This window comes from Vidua chalybeata, chromosome 25 (genome assembly GCF_026979565.1).
Source record: "Vidua chalybeata isolate OUT-0048 chromosome 25, bVidCha1 merged haplotype, whole genome shotgun sequence".
Lineage (NCBI taxonomy): Eukaryota > Metazoa > Chordata > Aves > Passeriformes > Viduidae > Vidua > Vidua chalybeata.
In genome coordinates, this window is record NC_071554.1 from 3,173,553 (window position 1) to 3,190,243 (window position 16,691).

The 16,691-nt window shown below is 52.5% G+C and overlaps 1 protein-coding gene across 2 annotated transcripts in view; it reads left to right on the top strand.

Annotated features, from left to right (window-relative positions):
• The window catches only part of ARID1A (AT-rich interaction domain 1A), a 53,526-nt gene extending 36,860 nt beyond the window's left edge, over positions 1-16,666 (top strand). Inside the window, exons 6-20 of one of the 2 annotated variants that reach the window (XM_053964568.1) lie at positions 106-195; positions 832-999; positions 1,711-2,026; positions 3,342-3,487; positions 3,568-3,677; positions 4,578-4,787; positions 5,248-5,455; positions 8,913-9,045; positions 9,352-9,524; positions 9,679-9,829; positions 9,957-10,088; positions 10,175-10,271; positions 12,000-12,864; positions 13,165-13,295; positions 13,713-16,666. In XM_053964568.1, the coding sequence (XP_053820543.1) occupies positions 106-195; positions 832-999; positions 1,711-2,026; positions 3,342-3,487; positions 3,568-3,677; positions 4,578-4,787; positions 5,248-5,455; positions 8,913-9,045; positions 9,352-9,524; positions 9,679-9,829; positions 9,957-10,088; positions 10,175-10,271; positions 12,000-12,864; positions 13,165-13,295; positions 13,713-15,437 (4,655 nt within the window). In that variant the 3' untranslated portion in view covers positions 15,438-16,666. The remainder of the gene's footprint in view (positions 1-105; positions 196-831; positions 1,000-1,710; positions 2,027-3,341; positions 3,488-3,567; positions 3,678-4,577; positions 4,788-5,247; positions 5,456-8,912; positions 9,046-9,351; positions 9,525-9,678; positions 9,830-9,956; positions 10,089-10,174; positions 10,272-11,999; positions 12,865-13,164; positions 13,296-13,712) is intronic. The other variant, XM_053964569.1, reaches the window with a different exon arrangement.
• Positions 16,667-16,691: the final 25 nt, after the last annotated feature.

Sequence of the window (16,691 nt, forward strand, 5' to 3'; positions counted from 1 at the left end):
ATCCCCTTGTCCTGGGCTTGTCTGGGCTTCTGGGATGTGACTCTGCTGCCTGCTGTGTCTGTGGAGAGCAGCTGCTGATGGTTGTGTGTCCTTTTTGTGGCCCAGGCAATCAGATGCCTCCCCGCCCGCCCAGTGGCCAGTCGGACACAATCCTGCACCCCTCCATGAACCAGTCCAGCATCGCGCAGGACCGAGGTGGGTCATGCCAGCTGCACGTGTTTTTTCAATTACCTGGCCTGGGGACATGGGTTCTGTGGGACAGAGCACTGAAAAGCTGCCCCAAGATTACAGGCTGAAGTGTTTGAGGCACCTTGCAGTAAATTCAGCTGTTGGTGGCTGTTTGGCCTCTAAATGTTCCATCCAAGCTGGTGCTTTGGCTTCTAAGATGTTTTCTCTGGCTTCTTAACATGCTTTAAGCTTCAAAACAAGGGGTGCTCGCAGCAATATTGTGTGCCTTTCCCCTTTGAGAGAGTATGATTTTGGGGGGAAAAATGCATGTAAAATTTCAGCTCTCCAGGCTGAAGGTATAGACCTGTCACCCTGAGAAAACAAACAAGTGAACAAAAACCAAGAACAAGAAGCCCAAAGGATCTGCAGAGCTGTACTGGCTTCTGCTGTGACACTAAGGGTTTTTTTTCCTTCTGACTAAACCAGGAAATTGGATCTGTTATCTGCTCAGATAACACTGGCTCCTTAATGCAACCACTAAAATGTGTCCAGGCTGCTGCTGGAAGGATTTTGTCGGCACTAGGGGCTGTTGCCTGGAACAAGTGTGTGCAGTGGCAGCTCGGGATGCTTTGCACTAACTATTTGCTCCCTCCTGATGTGCAGGGTACATGCAGAGGAACCCCCAGATGCCCCAGTACAGCTCCCCCCAGCCCGGCTCAGCCTTATCCCCCCGGCAGTCCTCGGGAGCACAGATGCACGCCGGCATGGGGCCCTACCAGCAGAACTCCATGGGGAGCTACGGACCCCAGGGCGGGCAGTACGGACCTCAAGGTGGGAACTGAGCCAGTAAAGGCCTCTCTCTGTCCTCATGTCTTCTTGGGGCCCCGGGTTCCCAGAGCAGCTGTGGCTGCCCCATCCCTGGAAGTGTTCAAGGCCAGGTTGGAGCTAGCTGGGATGGTGGAGGGTGCTCCTGCCCATGGGATGATCTTCAAGGTCCCTTCCAAATCACTCCGTGATTCCATGATAAATGTTTTGATTTGTCCCCTCTTAATCTGTGGGTGATACCAACCAGAGCTTTGCTCCTATTGAGAGTGATGGCATATGTTGCTTTCAGGGATAGCTGTACTTCTAAAAGTGGGATTGTTCCTCCTTATTTAGGAATAAACAGGTTGTAACTGCTTATTCCCATGTAACTGTGACAAAGGGATGGCTCTCTTTGGAGAGGAAGATGATGAAGTGGTGCCTGTTTTGGGAAGGGTTAATGTGGGATTTTCCATCCTGTCCTGGACCATGTAGTTCTCTGTGCTGGGTTGAGGTTTGGGAGAGTTTCAAGCAGCTTCTGAATCAATGTTGTTACTTGGCTGTGTCAAAACACATTTTACGTGGCATATATCCAAGTACTTTGACTTTGTGTTGAGGTGTGAACACTCCCCCTCATCTCTGTTAGTGATCTTTAAATATTTGCCGATAGAAGATTTTTATGGTGATTCATAAACCGAACGGGTTGAATGATGCTGTGTTCCCCTGTGTTCCTCTCCCCAGGAGGTTACCCCAGGCAGCCAAACTACAACGCCATGTCCAATGCCAACTACCCCAGCCCGGGCATGGCGGGCAGCATGAACCCCATGGGGGCGGGCAGCCAGATGCACGGGCAGAGCGGGGTGCCCCCGTACAGTGGGCTGCCCCCGGGCAGGATGGGCCACGCAGCCATGGGCAGCCGGCCCTACGGCCCCAACATGGCCAACATGCCCCCCCAGGTGGGCAGCGGCATGTGCCCCCCGCCCGCCGGCATGAACCGCAAGGCGCAGGAGGCCGCGGCCGCCGCCATGCACGCCGCTGCCAACTCCATCCAGAACAGGTAGGGAGGCGCTGGGCTGGCAGAGAGCCTGGCACGCCTTGCTGCAGAGGGCTGGGGGTAACCCACTCTGGGGGAGCACTCAGAGGGGCTTCTGGGGAGGTCTGTCCTTGGTGGAGGTCTGTCCGTCATGGAGCTTTGGTTCTCAACTAAACTGTTGAAGAGAGTAAAGCCTGGAGGAGTTGATGTGGTTCCCCCATCCCTGGCAGTGCTCAAGGCCAGGTTGGACCCGGCTTGGAGCAGCCTGGGACAGTGGAAGGTGTCCCTGCCCATGGCAGGGGTTAGACAGGGGATGATCTTTAGGGTCTGTCCAACCCAAAGCATTGCAGCACTCTCTACATCATTTATGACATACTTAGGGAATTGTTATGTTCACAGGTGAACTTATTTAACTCTGAGATGCCTTCAGTTGTTCTTGGGTTTTGCTTTCTGGTCTTCTCTGTTCCCTGGATGACTTGGAGTTGCTGCCCCTATGCTGCAGCCCCTAAATCCTGCAGCCACCCAGCTGTGTGTGTGATCCAAGGCATTGCTTGTCCAGTCTGAGGAACTTCTTCCTTTTAGGGCCTTGATGAGCAGCTGTGGGAAAGGAGCTGGAATTCAACTCTGAACTTTGTGCTGTTTTCTGTGGTTTTTTCCTCCTTTATTGCCCATTTCAGAGTAGGTGTGTGTGGCCTTCCAGAATGCCATGGGAGCCACGAACATGCTCTTAAATGGGTTCCTCCAAAACTGGTGGATGTATTTGTTGTCTGAGTGGACACTGCTCTTTATCCTCACCTGGGGGCTGCTCCTGCAACCTCCTGCTTTTACCTGTGGCTGCCAAGGCTCAAGTTCCCAATCTCCAGTAAAGGCACCCAAGCCTGTCCCTTTGAGGAAGAAGTTCGAGCCACAGTTGCGTGGGAGGTTTGTGATACATGGAAAACAACGCTTCCAGCCCAGGACATTCCACGATTCTAAGTCCTGTATTCTCACTTCACTGCCCAGGGCTGCAGAGTCTGCAGGTTAAAGGCAGTTTAATGACTGAAATGAGGCTCAGTTTGTGGATGTAGGAGAACAAGATGAAGGGTGAAAATGTTCAGAGCTCAGGTCCCACTTTCCAAAGGGTTTGCCTCCCCTTTTCTCTTGAGAATGTAACTTGGGCTCTGGGTACTGAGCTTTATAAGAGCACCTGATCTTTGCTCTTCTCTTGGAAAAATGGTTTGGGGCAAGTCACTTCTCCATGTCCTTTTCAGGTTTCTTTTAGCAAAGCTGCTTCCTCAGAAGGCAGTATCCTAGTGCCTAATATGTGGAGTAATTGTGTGCTTCCTCCTTCCTCCTCTAGGCCTCCTGGTTATCCCAACATGAATCAGGGGGGAATGATGGGCACTGGGCCTCCTTATGGGCAGGGAATTAACAGCATGGCTGGCATGATAAACCCCCAGGGCCCACCCTACCCCATGGCGGGGAACTTGGCCAACAACTCTGCAGGTAAGCCAGAGCTTTAGGATTTCACTGATTTCGTTGCACTGGAAGGAAAATCGGTGTTAAAGATCCCTTTAACTTCCCAGGGATGGCAGCAAGCCCTGAAATGATGGGACTCGGGGATGTCAAATTAACACCTGCAACTAAAATGAACAACAAGGCAGATGGGACGCCCAAAGCAGAATCCAAGTCAAAGGTAAAATGTTCTGGGTTTTGTTTTTATTGGCTCCCATCCTCTTCAGCATCCAGGGAAATAAAGCCATGTGTTGTATGTTCGCTTGGATTGAACTGTGTGAGAAATGGAGGGGAGTGTTTCCCAGTCCTATGGGAGACATGGATTGCACCTGGAAAACAAATTCAGTATTAGGAATTATTACCTGCCACAGTGAAACTGCCAAAAGCAGCGTAAACAAACCTGAGTTTGTTGGTGGAGTGGGCCTGGAGCGAGTCAGCTCTCAGCTGGGACTTGGTAACTAAAGTGTTGCAGTTGTTTCACAAACAGACCTCTCACTAATCCTGTATCAAAGCCAGAAGAGGGAGGCAAACAAGTTCTTCAGGGAGTGTTTTTCTTTGCATTGCTGCTACCAGTTTCAAAAGAACCACCAAAAAAGCAGTTTCTGAGCCCCTGCTCTCCTCCTTTGCTACCTGAAGGAAAACAAATGCTCAGCAGGTTTGGTCCCTGTGCCAGCAGCAAGAATATCCAAGAGATCTCTCACTCCTGCTCCTGTGTTCTGGCATCTGCCTCTCTTATTTATGGCAAAAGAAGATTTGAATGCTCTTGGCCACAAATCAGGGCTGCTCTGTCCTGGTCTGTGCTGTGGAAGGAATCTCATGTGCCATGAACATGCTCAGTTTTGGGTCTAGGGTTCACCTAGAACATCATCAGGTTTGAGGAACACCTCTGGTTCGGGAGCTCATTTTTAAGGAATGATTTGGAATGCCAAAGCCATCTCTGCTTCTGCTCCAGGTTGTAAAAGACACAGGAGACAGGGACAGCACGAGGAGACTGGGGGGGGAACAGGGCCAGGGTGCCACCTGGGACATGGAGGAGCTGCTGTTGTGCTGCTCAGTCCTGATCTCTCTTTCCTTCTCCTAGAAGTCCAGTTCCTCTACTACAACCAACGAGAAGATCACCAAGCTGTACGAGCTGGGTGGGGAGCCTGAGAGGAAGCTGTGGGTGGATCGTTACCTGGCCTTCACTGAGGAGAAGGCCATGGGCATGACCAACCTGCCAGCCGTGGGCAGGAAGCCCCTGGACCTGTACAGGCTCTACATCTCCGTCAAGGAGATCGGGGGATTGACTCAGGTCAGTGACCCCAACCAGGGGACAGAGCTGCCCACAGCACAAAGATCAGCTCTGTGGCCAGATGTGAGCCATGGCTTCCCATTTAGCCACATTTTATCTCTGTTTTATTTCTGTAAATAAAACCCAGCACCCTTTAAGTGAGCCAGATGTCTGCTCTCCCTTTGTCTGGGTGAGAACAGTCTGTGGCCAGATCCAATCCAAGCCCTTTTTCCCTGCTTTGCCCAGTGCAAAGATTGGTGACACTGCCTTTGTCTTTGCATCTGGCTGTCAGCTGACCTTGTGACTAATTTGATTTGCAATCTGTCCCTGTAAATCTGAAAAGTTTTCTGTAGGTGAAGAAGAGAGTTCAGTAGTTTTGGGGTTGCTCTGCTTAGCTCTCATTGCATCCTTTGTGTGAGCTGGGAAGGGTTGATTTCTCCTCTTGGATTTGGAGTTTAGAGCCTCCTGTTTGGTTGTGCAGGTCAACAAAAACAAGAAGTGGCGTGAGCTGGCCACCAACCTGAACGTGGGCACGTCGAGCAGCGCAGCCAGCTCTCTGAAGAAGCAGTACATCCAGTGTCTGTACGCCTTCGAGTGCAAGATCGAGAGGGGCGAGGACCCTCCTCCAGACATCTTTGCAGCTGCTGACTCAAAGAAGTCCCAGACCAAGATCCAGCCTCCATCTCCAGGTGAGGCCAGGCCCTGGTTTGAGGTGTGCAGCGGCTGTGTGAGCAGGAGGGTCTCTGGCACTGTGCTGTGGGTTAGGCTGGTCCAAACTGCCAAAGAGCCCCCCCTGTTCTCTGGCTGTGCAGGATAAAAATGCTTTGGTAATGTGGGAGTGGATGAGACTGGGAGGGAGTTGAGCCTCTTGGGATAGTTCAGTTTTGTGTGTCCAAGCTCTGGACTGAGCTTGAGAAAAAGGAAAACCTAAAAATGCACACACACACACCTCTGCTTGCTGCTGCATCTCTGCCTGGTGAGAATCTGGTGGAGAGCAAGCTCTGGAGTTTCCCTGCAAGGTGATTCCAACAGCAGCCCTTGTTACTGCTCGAGTTTGGGAACCCACTGCAAAAGCTGAGCTGGTTTGGACTGTGCCAGTGATACCTTCTGGGAGGAAAGGCTGCATGTGGGTGTGCACTCATCCTCCTCAGGAATTCCTGCTCTCAGCCCTCAGCAGGAGCCAGGGAGGACATTCTGAGGCTCTGTGCTCAGATCACTGGAGGCCTATGACAAGCTGGGTGCTTTAGGAATCTTTAAAATGAACCTTTGCTGTTGTTTCAGATTTGATGGGGTACTCCTGTTTCTGAATATTTAAGCATAATGCTCAATTCAGATTTGTTAAACAAAAAAAGAAAAGACATGCAGGCCAGCCATGCACATTGTACTCTTTAGTCTTTGGAAAGTCTGATCCTTTCTGTCTCATTTGCACTGAGTTCATTGCTTGAATTGCTGCTGAATTTGCCAACTCTTCTTTAAGCTTGAGTTTTCCAGTTTGTCTTATAACTAAAAAACTTTAAATGCTTTTTCTGGTCAGGAGCCTGCTCATGTAGGTGAAATAAAAACTTGGTCTGCTTTGAAGTTCCTATAATGTTTGCAAAAAAATGCTTTTTTGGTCCTGAAACCTGGCACCATCTCTGTCTGGCTCCCGAGGAGCAGAATAATGAACCTCTTTTGACTGGAGTGCAGTTGTGCCCCAGCCCTGCTGAACCCTCCAGGGACAGTGGGCTTGTCCCAGTGCTCTGCTGAGCACCACATTTCTCCTTTCAGCTACGGGGGGGGTTTGTTAAGAACTAAATCATGTCTTGTCACTGGTCAGGAAACCTGCCCTAGTGGAGCTTCAGCCTTGGTGTGTTCTGCAAGATAAAGTAACTTCTATGCCATTAGACTAAACCTGTCCAGAGTGGGTCTGAGTTCTGCTTGAACTAGTCCACAAATCCAATACTACTTTATTTCCAAAACCTCTTTCTTGCCCCCAGAGGCAGTGGAACAATGTTGAGAGCATTTGGAGTTTGTTTGGAGAGAGCTGAGACTTTTAGGAAGCCACTTTAGATTTGTAGCTCTAGGTGTGTGTCAGAGTGGATTAGGTGCTGCATCAGATTTAGTTTCAGCTCACGTGGTGTTTGTGAAGGGCCTGGCTCTTCTGGGCTGAGCTCCTTCTTCAGCACATCAGCAGAAGAAATTCGCAGGGCTCTTACCCCAAACTCTGCACGTTTGGGTCCTGCTCTGAGAGGACTCTGCTGCATTGCCAATTCAAACCCTTCTCTCAAGTCACTTTGCTCCAGACTCCCACAGCTGGGAACGTTCAGAGGCAGCACTGAAGCCTGGCTGGTGGCTCTGATCCTTTATGCTGAATCACTCAGTGTCCCTGCTCCTCTTTCACTTTCCTTTTCTTCCTTTCAGGGCCTGGGGGTGTAGGGCAGGACAGAAATTGCTCTGTCAGCCCAGCTCCAGGCTGAAGAGCCCTAGGAGAGTGTGGAGTCCTGGTGGATGCTGCTCTTCCAGGGTCCCACACAGTCCTGTCCCCCAGGGAATCACCTGGATGAGAATAAATTCCCTGTTTGGGAACCTGTGGACAACAGGGGGATGTTTTGGAGCCATTTCATCATTTGGCTGAAGGGCTCTGCTATCCCACACATGTGGTTTGCTCTCCTTGCAGACCTCACAACCTGCTGGCATTGGCTTGCTCTTCATTTCAGCCTGTTCTGCCAAATTAACTCCTGCAGAACTTTGGGAATGGTGAGGATTGCACGGTGCTGTTCTCCATTAACCACTTCCTGAGGCTGCAGAGATGGAACTCCTGGTGCCAGAGCTCCTCCATGCAGTGTCCATCACACCCTCAGCACCCAGAAGTGTTCCCAGAGATGGTGCCCGGAGGGGACTGGGAATCCCTCATGGGCACTGGGAGTTTCCTGGAAGCCCCGAAGGTTCCCTCTAGTAGAGTCCCTGGGGAGGCACCTTGGGTTGGAATTCCCAGAGCGTGGAGCTGGCCCCGCTCCAGCTCCATGTGAGTTTGTGAGTGGGAGGGACAGCAGGAGCTGGGGACAAACACCAAATGGCAGCGAGGCAGGGAATGTCTCGGGGAATGTCTTGGGGCCTCTTCCAGAGCCAATTCCTGGGGGAAACAGCAGGGCTGGGCTGCCAGGGAGGGGGCTGTGAATGAAACTCCCCAGGAGCTCCCGCTGCCCTTCCTCCTCCAGCTCTCCCTGGGCCGGAGGGAGTCGCAGAGCAGAGGACAGGGTGCCAGGAAGGTGGGGTGTAAACAAACATGGCCTGGACGTGACCTCGGAGGATTTTAATGAATAGCTGAAATGACTCATCAGCCAGCAGGGCTGAAGCTGAGGGATATCAGGTGCTGGGGACCAAACTAATGGAAACATTAATTAAGAGTTCAGCTCTTGCCAGCTGCGAGGAGCGGCTGAACCTGAGCTGATGCTGTCACAGCAATCCTGGGCCAGGGGAGAGCTGCTGGAGCTCCAGCACAGCTGGATTACTGGGTTACACACGGGGGGTTTGGTCAAGGCTCAGTGGAGCAGAAAGCTGGGACTTGCAGGGAACCTGCTGGATGGGTTTTGTCCTCCAGTGAGAGATCCAGCACTCCGGCATTCCCTTTTCCAGGAATCCTTGGGAGTGGTGCTTCACTGCTGAATTCACTGCTCTGGAAGGGCAGAGCAGACAGAGGAGCCTCAATCAAAGATACTTGGTGGCTTTGGCTGAGGTTTCCATCACTGGGGAGATCCTGAGACTCCCAGGACAGGGTTCCAGCTCCCACCCTCCTGGCTGGGGGCATATGAAGGTGACAGGCCACATCAGTGCTTGTCAGTTGGAAGGAAGCCCCACATTCCTGCCACGTGGTGCCCTCCAGAGCATCAGCTCTGGTAGGATAGCTTGGGAAACACCACACAGGGCCATGGTGTGGAAAAGGGAGCGGGGTTAAGATGAGCAGAGACACAACCTCTCAGCTTTAGGCTCTTCTGGGGAGCCTGGCCCAGCCTGTCATTGAACTGTTGAGCTTCTCGTGTTTTCTTGGCTATATTTCATCTGTTTCTTCCTCAAAGGACTCTCTGTTTTTGAGGTTGATGTTCTGGGAGGTTCAGGGTTGCATCCATAGGGTGCAAAGCTGCTCACCCCAGGTTCCTCCTCTTGCAGCGGGTTCAGGCTCCATGCAGGGCCCTCAGACACCTCAGTCCACCAGCAGCTCCATGGCAGAAGGAGGAGACTTGAAGCCACCAACTCCAGCGTCGACGCCTCACAGTCAGATGCCCCCTTTGCCAGGCATCAGGTATGGCACCACTGCTGGGGGTGGGGTCACCCCTGGGTCATTGCTGCAGATGCTGGGGCCTTGGGTACCTGTTTTGGTGGGACTCCACGGCTTGGCTCCTTCCTTCATGGCTGACAGCAACATCATGTGTGAATATTCTTCAGTATTGGGTCTGGGTCTGATGACAGCGTTGTGGAGGGCAGTTCCTCTTGATTCTGTGGCCCTTGGAGGGGATGGCAACACCTGAGAGGGAGCATGTGAGAAGAGCATCCTGAGGACCACGGTGGACCTCTGTAATGTGGTCTTTGTGGGGCTTTTTTGGAACAGGAGTAACTCCGTGGGCCTTCAGGATGCCTTTGCAGATGGCAGTGATCCTACGTTCCAGAAACGGAACTCCATGACTCCAAATCCAGGGTACCAGCCCAGCATGAATACCTCTGACATGATGGGTCGCATGTCTTACGAGCCAAATAAAGATCCCTACAGCAGTATGAGGAAAGGTGAGGGATCATCTTCTCCTGGAGCCCTCATCCCTGTCTGGCTGTGTGCTGGAAGTGCTGCAGGACACCCCTGCTCGCCCTTCCTGCCCAGATCCTCAGGTGTCTGTTCCTGAGGCAGAGGCAGGTGTGTTCAGTGGTTCTTTTTCTCTTCCAGCTGCAGGAAGCGACCCCTTCATGTCCTCAGGGCAGGGCCCCAACAGTGGCATGGGTGACCCTTACAACCGCGCCGCCGGCCCTGGCATGGGCAACATGGCCATGGGCCAGCGGCAGCACTACTCCTACGGAGCCCCCTACGACAGAGTCAGGTGGGTGCTGCCCTGCCCTGCCCCGGGGCACCCTCACGCAGCTCTGCCCGCTGCTGTGGCTCTGCTGAGCCCCCTGTGCCACGCAGGGGTGCTGAGCGCCTGCGGGGTTTTCTCTCTCTGTGTGCAGGACGGAGCCCGGGCTGGGAGCCGAGGGCGGCCTGGGGAGCGGCACCCCGCAGCCCAGCATCCTGCCCACTGCGCCCGACACGGGCATGTACTCGCCCAGCCGCTACCCCCAGCAGCAGCAGCAGCAGCAAAGGTCTGTGCCAGGGGCTGCTGTGCCCAGCCAGTGCCCAGGACACTGTGCTGTCCCGAGCGACACTGACACATCTCTCTCTTCTCCAGACACGATTCCTATGGCAATCAATTCTCCACTCAAGGCACATCCTCGGGCAGCCCCTTCCCCAACCAGCAAACCACCATGTATCAGCAGCAGCAGCAGGTGGGTGATCCCAGAGATCCTGATTGGCTCCACTGAGTGTTTTGCCTGTGCTCTTTGTGAAGAGGGGGGAAGATGAAAACTCTCTGGGCTGTGCATTTGCTTTATGAATGTGAAGAATTAAGTACCTCATCACAGAATCACACAGTGGCTTGGGTGAAGGGACCTTAAAGCCCATCCAGTGCCAGCCCCTGCCATGGGCAGGGACGACTTCCCAGCGTGCTCCAAGCCCTGTCCAACCTGATTTTATACAGAGACTTTTTTCTCATTTGAAAACAATTCTAAAAAGTTTTAATTGGCATTCCCAGTGCTGTGTTAACAAAACAGAGTTCTGAGAATGAAGGTTGTGTGGTTTGCATGCTGTCGTCAGGTAGCAGAAGATCAGGGAGCTTTATTGGGCTTCTGTCCCTGTGGAACTTTGTGAATCCCATCCTGTTTCTGTAACACTTTTGGTCCAAGTGATGACTTTCTTTGGAATAAGTCCTGGATCATTCAGGAGAGCTGTTTCAGGTGGATTGTTCTGCACAAACCAGGAGATCTTTTTGGTCTTTCCCTTTCCCATCCTGCAGCCAGAGGCTTCAGACTCCATGGCCCTACTGCCTCCTCCTCCTTGCTGTTCCCAAAACCATCAGGTTTGTTTCAGGACAGTTTGAATGAACATGTATCCCTTTCCATAATCCTCACATACGACTTGCCCTTTGTATCCATGCCAGGACCCATAATGTTTTCCTGATAATTTTAAGTCCTATGGTTTAGGAGAGTATAGAGAGGGCACTCACTGAGCTGTGCTAAGAATAATTCCAACTGCTCTGCAGTTTGGCTCTGCAACCAGAGCCACGGGGCTTGGAGCCAAGAGTTCGAGTTACTCTGGAACTTGTCATCTTTGAAGCCCTAGAGCTCCATCTGAAGCCAGTTATGACCATGGAGTGTCTGAATAGCCTCCACAGCAGCTACAGATCAGACCTTGGAGGCAAGAGAGATCCTGGATTTTAATTTGGGCAGCAGTTGGCTGTTTTCTCCCTTTGCACTTAAAAGAATTAGGGGTGAGAAGCCTTCTTGCTCCTTTCAGTTTTGAAATCCACAGGAAAGGAAGAAGCAGGAAGTACAACAGTTTTTAATGCATTTTGTCTGATATTTGAGCAGAAACCTGGGAAATGAGAGAAATAGGGTCTGATAAAATTCCTGGATGTGGAAGGAAGCAAGCGCTAGTGTCTGGTCTGGTTTGTGGTGAATGCAGAGTAGAGTTGAGCCTTTTCTGCAGGAAAAGTCCTTTCTGTGGGCAGACTCCTGCCCCCAAGGCATCCTTGTGGAATCCACAGGGAACCTCCCCAGGCAGCCACAAGGAATTGGCCATGGCTTGTGAAATGGAACAACCGATCCAACTTTCACATCAGATACGGCCAACAAGGAGACAGGGCCTCTCCCAGGCCATGCTGTGGGGCAGATCCTCTGGCTGTGGGGACTCTGCCCAGAGGTTTGGCTTTTTGTTTCATGGAGTCAGTGAGGTTGGAAAAGACCTCTGGGCTCAATGAGTCCAGTGTGTGACCGATCACCACCTCGTCACCCAGGACAGAGCACTGAGAGCCATGTTCAGGCGTTTCTTGGAGAACTCCAGGGGTGGTGATTCCACCACCTCCCTGTGCAGCCCCTTCCAATGTTTAAAACCCTTCCAGAGAAACAATCCCCAATTCCCACTCACCCGGCCTCGTCTGTGCCTTTCTCTTCCCACAGAACTACAAGCGGCCGATGGACGGCAGCTATGGCCTCCCCGCCAAGCGGCACGAGGGCGAGCTCTACAATGTTCCCTACAGCTCGGGGCAGGGCCAGCCCCAGCAGCAGCTGCCCCCGGCGCAGCCGCAGCAGCCCAGCCAGCAGCCGCCGGCGCAGCCCTCGCCGCAGCAGGACCTGTACAACCAGTACGGCAGCACCTACCCGGCCGAGCGCCGCGCCGGCCAGAGCCAGTTCCCCTTCCAGTTCGGCAGGGACAGGGTCTCGGCCGCCCCCGGCTCCGGCGCCCAGCAGAACATCCCCCCGCAGATGATGGGGGGCCCCATCCAGCCGGCCCCGGAGGGTCCCCAGCAAGGGGCCCTGTGGCAGGGCAGGAACGAGCTGGGCTACGGCAGTTACCCCAACAGGCAGAGCTCGGGCGCGGCGCCCCAGGGCCCCACCTACCACGGGGTCACTCGAACAGATGAAATCCTGCATTCAGACCAGAGGGTCAACCATGAGGGACCATGGCCTTCCCATGGGAACCGGCAACCTCCCTACGGCCCCTCCACCCCCGTACCCCCCATGACCAGACCCCCCCAGTCCAACTACCAGACCCCCCCTAGCATGCAGAATCACATTCCTCAGGTATCCAGCCCAGCACCTCTGCCCAGACCTCTGGAGAACCGCACTTCTCCCAGTAAATCCCCGTTCCTGCACTCGGGGATGAAGATGCAGAAGGCAGGGCCCCCCGTGCCTGCCTCGCACATCACACCAGCAGCTGTCCAGCCTCCCATGATCCGACGGGACATCACCTTCCCGCCGGGCTCCGTGGAGGCCACGCAACCTGTGCTGAAGCAGAGGAGGCGGCTGACAGCAAAAGATATCGGTAAGAGGAAGCTCCTGCCTTTCTGCTGGAGCCTTCTGAGGGATTGGTGCTGCCTTGGCCTTTCAGTACGGTCCTGCCAAGCACAGGGGCTCTGCTGGGTTTGAAGAAAAAAAGTATTGCGGAAGGTTAATTGTGTTCTGAGCCCTTATTCTGGCATTGCCTGTGGGCAGGTTGGTGGTAGACACAGCCTGTACATCATCTTAACCAGACTCCGCTCTTCACAGGTCCAAATCAGTATCAAGTGTATCCTTTTTGTTTTGAAACTCCAGGAGCTGGAAGCATCATGTGTTTATATTACAGGAACTCCTGAAGCCTGGAGAGTGATGATGTCTCTGAAGTCGGGGCTGCTGGCTGAAAGTACGTGGGCCTTAGATACCATAAACATCCTGCTCTATGATGACAACAGCATAATGACCTTCAACCTCAGCCAGGTGGGTGCAGATGCTCTCTGGGGCAGGTCTTTGAAGTGCTGATGCTGCAGGGGTTTCTGTCAGCCAGGTGGCAATGAGCAGCTCCTGCAGCCTCTGTACCTGGAGCGTGGGGTGTGGGCAGCTGTGAGTGGTCACTCCCTGGCCTGAGTGATCTGTGTGTGTGCAAAGGCCTTCCCTGGGAGTTAACCGAGAGCACAGGGGGTGTGCAGGGGGGTCCAGTTTGAATACTGGCAGCCAGTGCCTGCTTTTGTCCCTTTTCTCAGAGGACAAAAACCTCTCTTCTGCACCATTTATTGCCAGAACGAGAAGCACCATTAACTGCTAGCACTGCTTAAACTCTCTGCCCTATGTGCATTGACCTGAGTTGTTTTCTGATCGCTGTTCCTTCCTCCCCTCCTTTTTCTCCCCCCCCTGTAGCTGCCAGGCTTGCTGGAACTCTTGGTGGAATATTTTCGGCGCTGCCTGATCGAGATCTTTGGAATCCTGAAGGAATACGAGGTAGGAGACCCAGGGCAAAGAACACTATTAGATCCCGAAAGGTTCTGCAAATCTTCAGCCTCCTCCCCTGAAGAAGGGGAGGAGGACAATGAGCCACGGAGCCTGAACTGTGAGGAGGAAGAGGAGGATGAGGAAGAGGAGGAGGCTGCATTTTCGAGCAAGGACAAAGTACCTCTAGAGAGCAGCGAGGAGAAGCTAGTGAGTAAATTCGACAAGCTTCCAGTGAAGGTGGTGCAGAAGAATGACCCCTTCGTGGTGGATTACTCGGACAAGCTGGGCCGGGTGCAGGAGTTCCACAGCGGGCTCCTGCACTGGCGCATCGGTGGCGGGGACACCACCGAGCACATCCAGACACACTTTGAGAGCAAGACTGAGCTGCCCTTGCCTCACAAACGAGCTTCCTGCTCCTCTGCCTCAAGGAAACGTTCAGCAGCCGAGAGCAACCCAAGCCCCAGGGATGGGGAGGCTCCTGCGCCCGACGGCTCCTCGGAGAAGAGGATAACTGCCACCATGGACGACATGCTCTCAGCACGCCCGGGCTCCCTGGCAGGGGAGGAGGAAGAGGTCAAAGCTTCAGAAACGGTGAAGGAGAGCAGCAAGTTTCCCTTTGTCATCAGTCCAGCTCAGAGCCACAGAAATATAAAAATCCTGGAGGATGAACCCCACAGTAAGGATGAGACACCGCTCTGCACCCTCCTGGACTGGCAGGACTCTCTGGCCAAGCGCTGCATCTGCGTCTCCAACATCATCAGGAGTTTATCATTTGTGCCAGGCAATGACTTTGAAATGTCCAAACACCCTGGGCTGCTGCTGATTCTAGGGAAACTGATCCTCTTACACCACAAGCATCCAGAACGCAAACAGGCCCCCCTGACTTACGAGAAAGAGGAGGAGCAGGACCAAGGGGTGAGCTGCAACAAGGTGGAGTGGTGGTGGGACTGTTTGGAGATGCTGCGTGAAAACACACTGGTCACGTTGGCCAACATTTCTGGGCAGCTGGACCTCTCCCCTTACCCGGAAAGCATCTGTTTGCCTATCCTGGATGGACTCCTCCACTGGGCAGTGTGTCCCTCAGCAGAGGCCCAGGATCCCTTTCCGACACTGGGACCCAGTGCTGTCCTCTCCCCTCAGAGACTGGTTTTGGAAACACTCAGCAAACTCAGCATCCAGGACAACAATGTGGATTTGATCCTCGCCACGCCACCGTTCAGCCGCTTGGAGAAGCTGTACAGCACCATGGTGCGGTTCCTCAGTGACAGAAAGAACCCGGTGTGCCGGGAGATGGCCGTGGTGCTGCTGGCCAACCTGGCCCAGGGGGACAGCCTGGCCGCCAGAGCCATTGCTGTGCAGAAGGGCAGCATTGGCAACCTGCTGGGCTTTCTGGAGGACAGCCTGGCCGCCACGCAGTTCCAGCAGAGCCAGGCGGGGCTGATGCACATGCAGAGCCCGCCCTTCGAGGCCACCAGCGTGGACATGATGCGCCGCGCTGCCCGCGCGCTGCTGGCCCTGGCCAAGGTGGACGAGAACCACTCGGAGTTCACCTTGTACGAGTCGCGGCTCTTGGACATCTCCGTGTCACCTTTGATGAACTCTTTGGTTTCACAAGTTATTTGTGATGTACTGTTTTTAATTGGCCAGTCATGACAGCTGTGGGATCCAAGCCCCCGTGTGCGTGTGCGTGAGTGGAGAACTTAGAAACTGACTGTTGCCCTTTATTTATGCAAAACCACCTCAGAATCCACTGTCTGCCCTGCGCTGTCCTGCTTCTCCCTTGGGGAAAGATCTCCCCGGCCCCTCTCCCCCTTCCCTGCCCCTCAGATTTGTCCCAAATCCCTTATTAAAGGAGACAAAGTTCTGTCTACATAGAAGACTTTTTTTATTTTAACCAAAGTTACTGTCGTTTACAGTGAGTTTGGGGAAAGACGACTTGCCGTGTTATCCCATTGACAGGCACCACTTTCATAACTGTTTTTAATGGTAAACTCTGAAGGACAAAAAGTGACTGCTGAACTCTGTGTGGTTTATCGTTGTACATTCACAATCTTGCAGGAACCAAGAAGTTACCAGTTGTGAACAGACCTTGTCCAAGGGAGGCCTGTGCAGTAGCGTGTAGAACTCCATGTACTGTACACCTTAAACTGTAAACATACTGTAATAATGTCTCACATGGATAAAAAAAAAAAAGAAAAAAACGCTGGATCAGCAGCAAGCTGTAGTTTTTAAAAATGTTTTTAGTTAATGTTGAGGAGAAAAAAAGGCTTTTCCCCCAAAGTATAATGTGTGAACCTACAACACCCTGACCTCTTTCTCTCTTCCTCCTTGATTGTATGAATAACCCTGAGATCACCTCTTAGAACTGGTTTTAACCTTTAGCTGCAGCCCAGCGCTGCCACGTGTGTATATATATATGACGTTGTACATTGCACATACCCTGAGACTCCTGCAGTTTTGTCCCCTCCCACCCCTTTATAGTATGACGAGTTAACGAGTTGATGACCTGCTAAAGCGAGACACAATTATTTAATCTCTTGCCAGACATCCCTCCCTGGAGGATGCTGTACAGGTCTCTGTGTATAAAGTCATTGCTGTCTCTGCAGCCAATCAACTTATAGTTTATTTTTTTTCCTGTTTTTGTTTTCTTTCTAATCGAGGTGTGAAAAAGTTCTAGGTTCAGTTGAAGTTCCTGATGAAGAAACACAATTGAGATTTTTCAGTGATGAATTCTGCATATTTGTATTTCAGACGATGTAGCTAAAAACTTGATGTAAATTCCTCCCTTTTTTCCTTTTTTGGCTTAATGAATATCATTTATTCAGTATGAAATCTTTATACTATATGTTCCACGTGTTAAGAATAAATGTACATTAAATCTTGGTAAGATGTTTGTAAGGGTTTTTT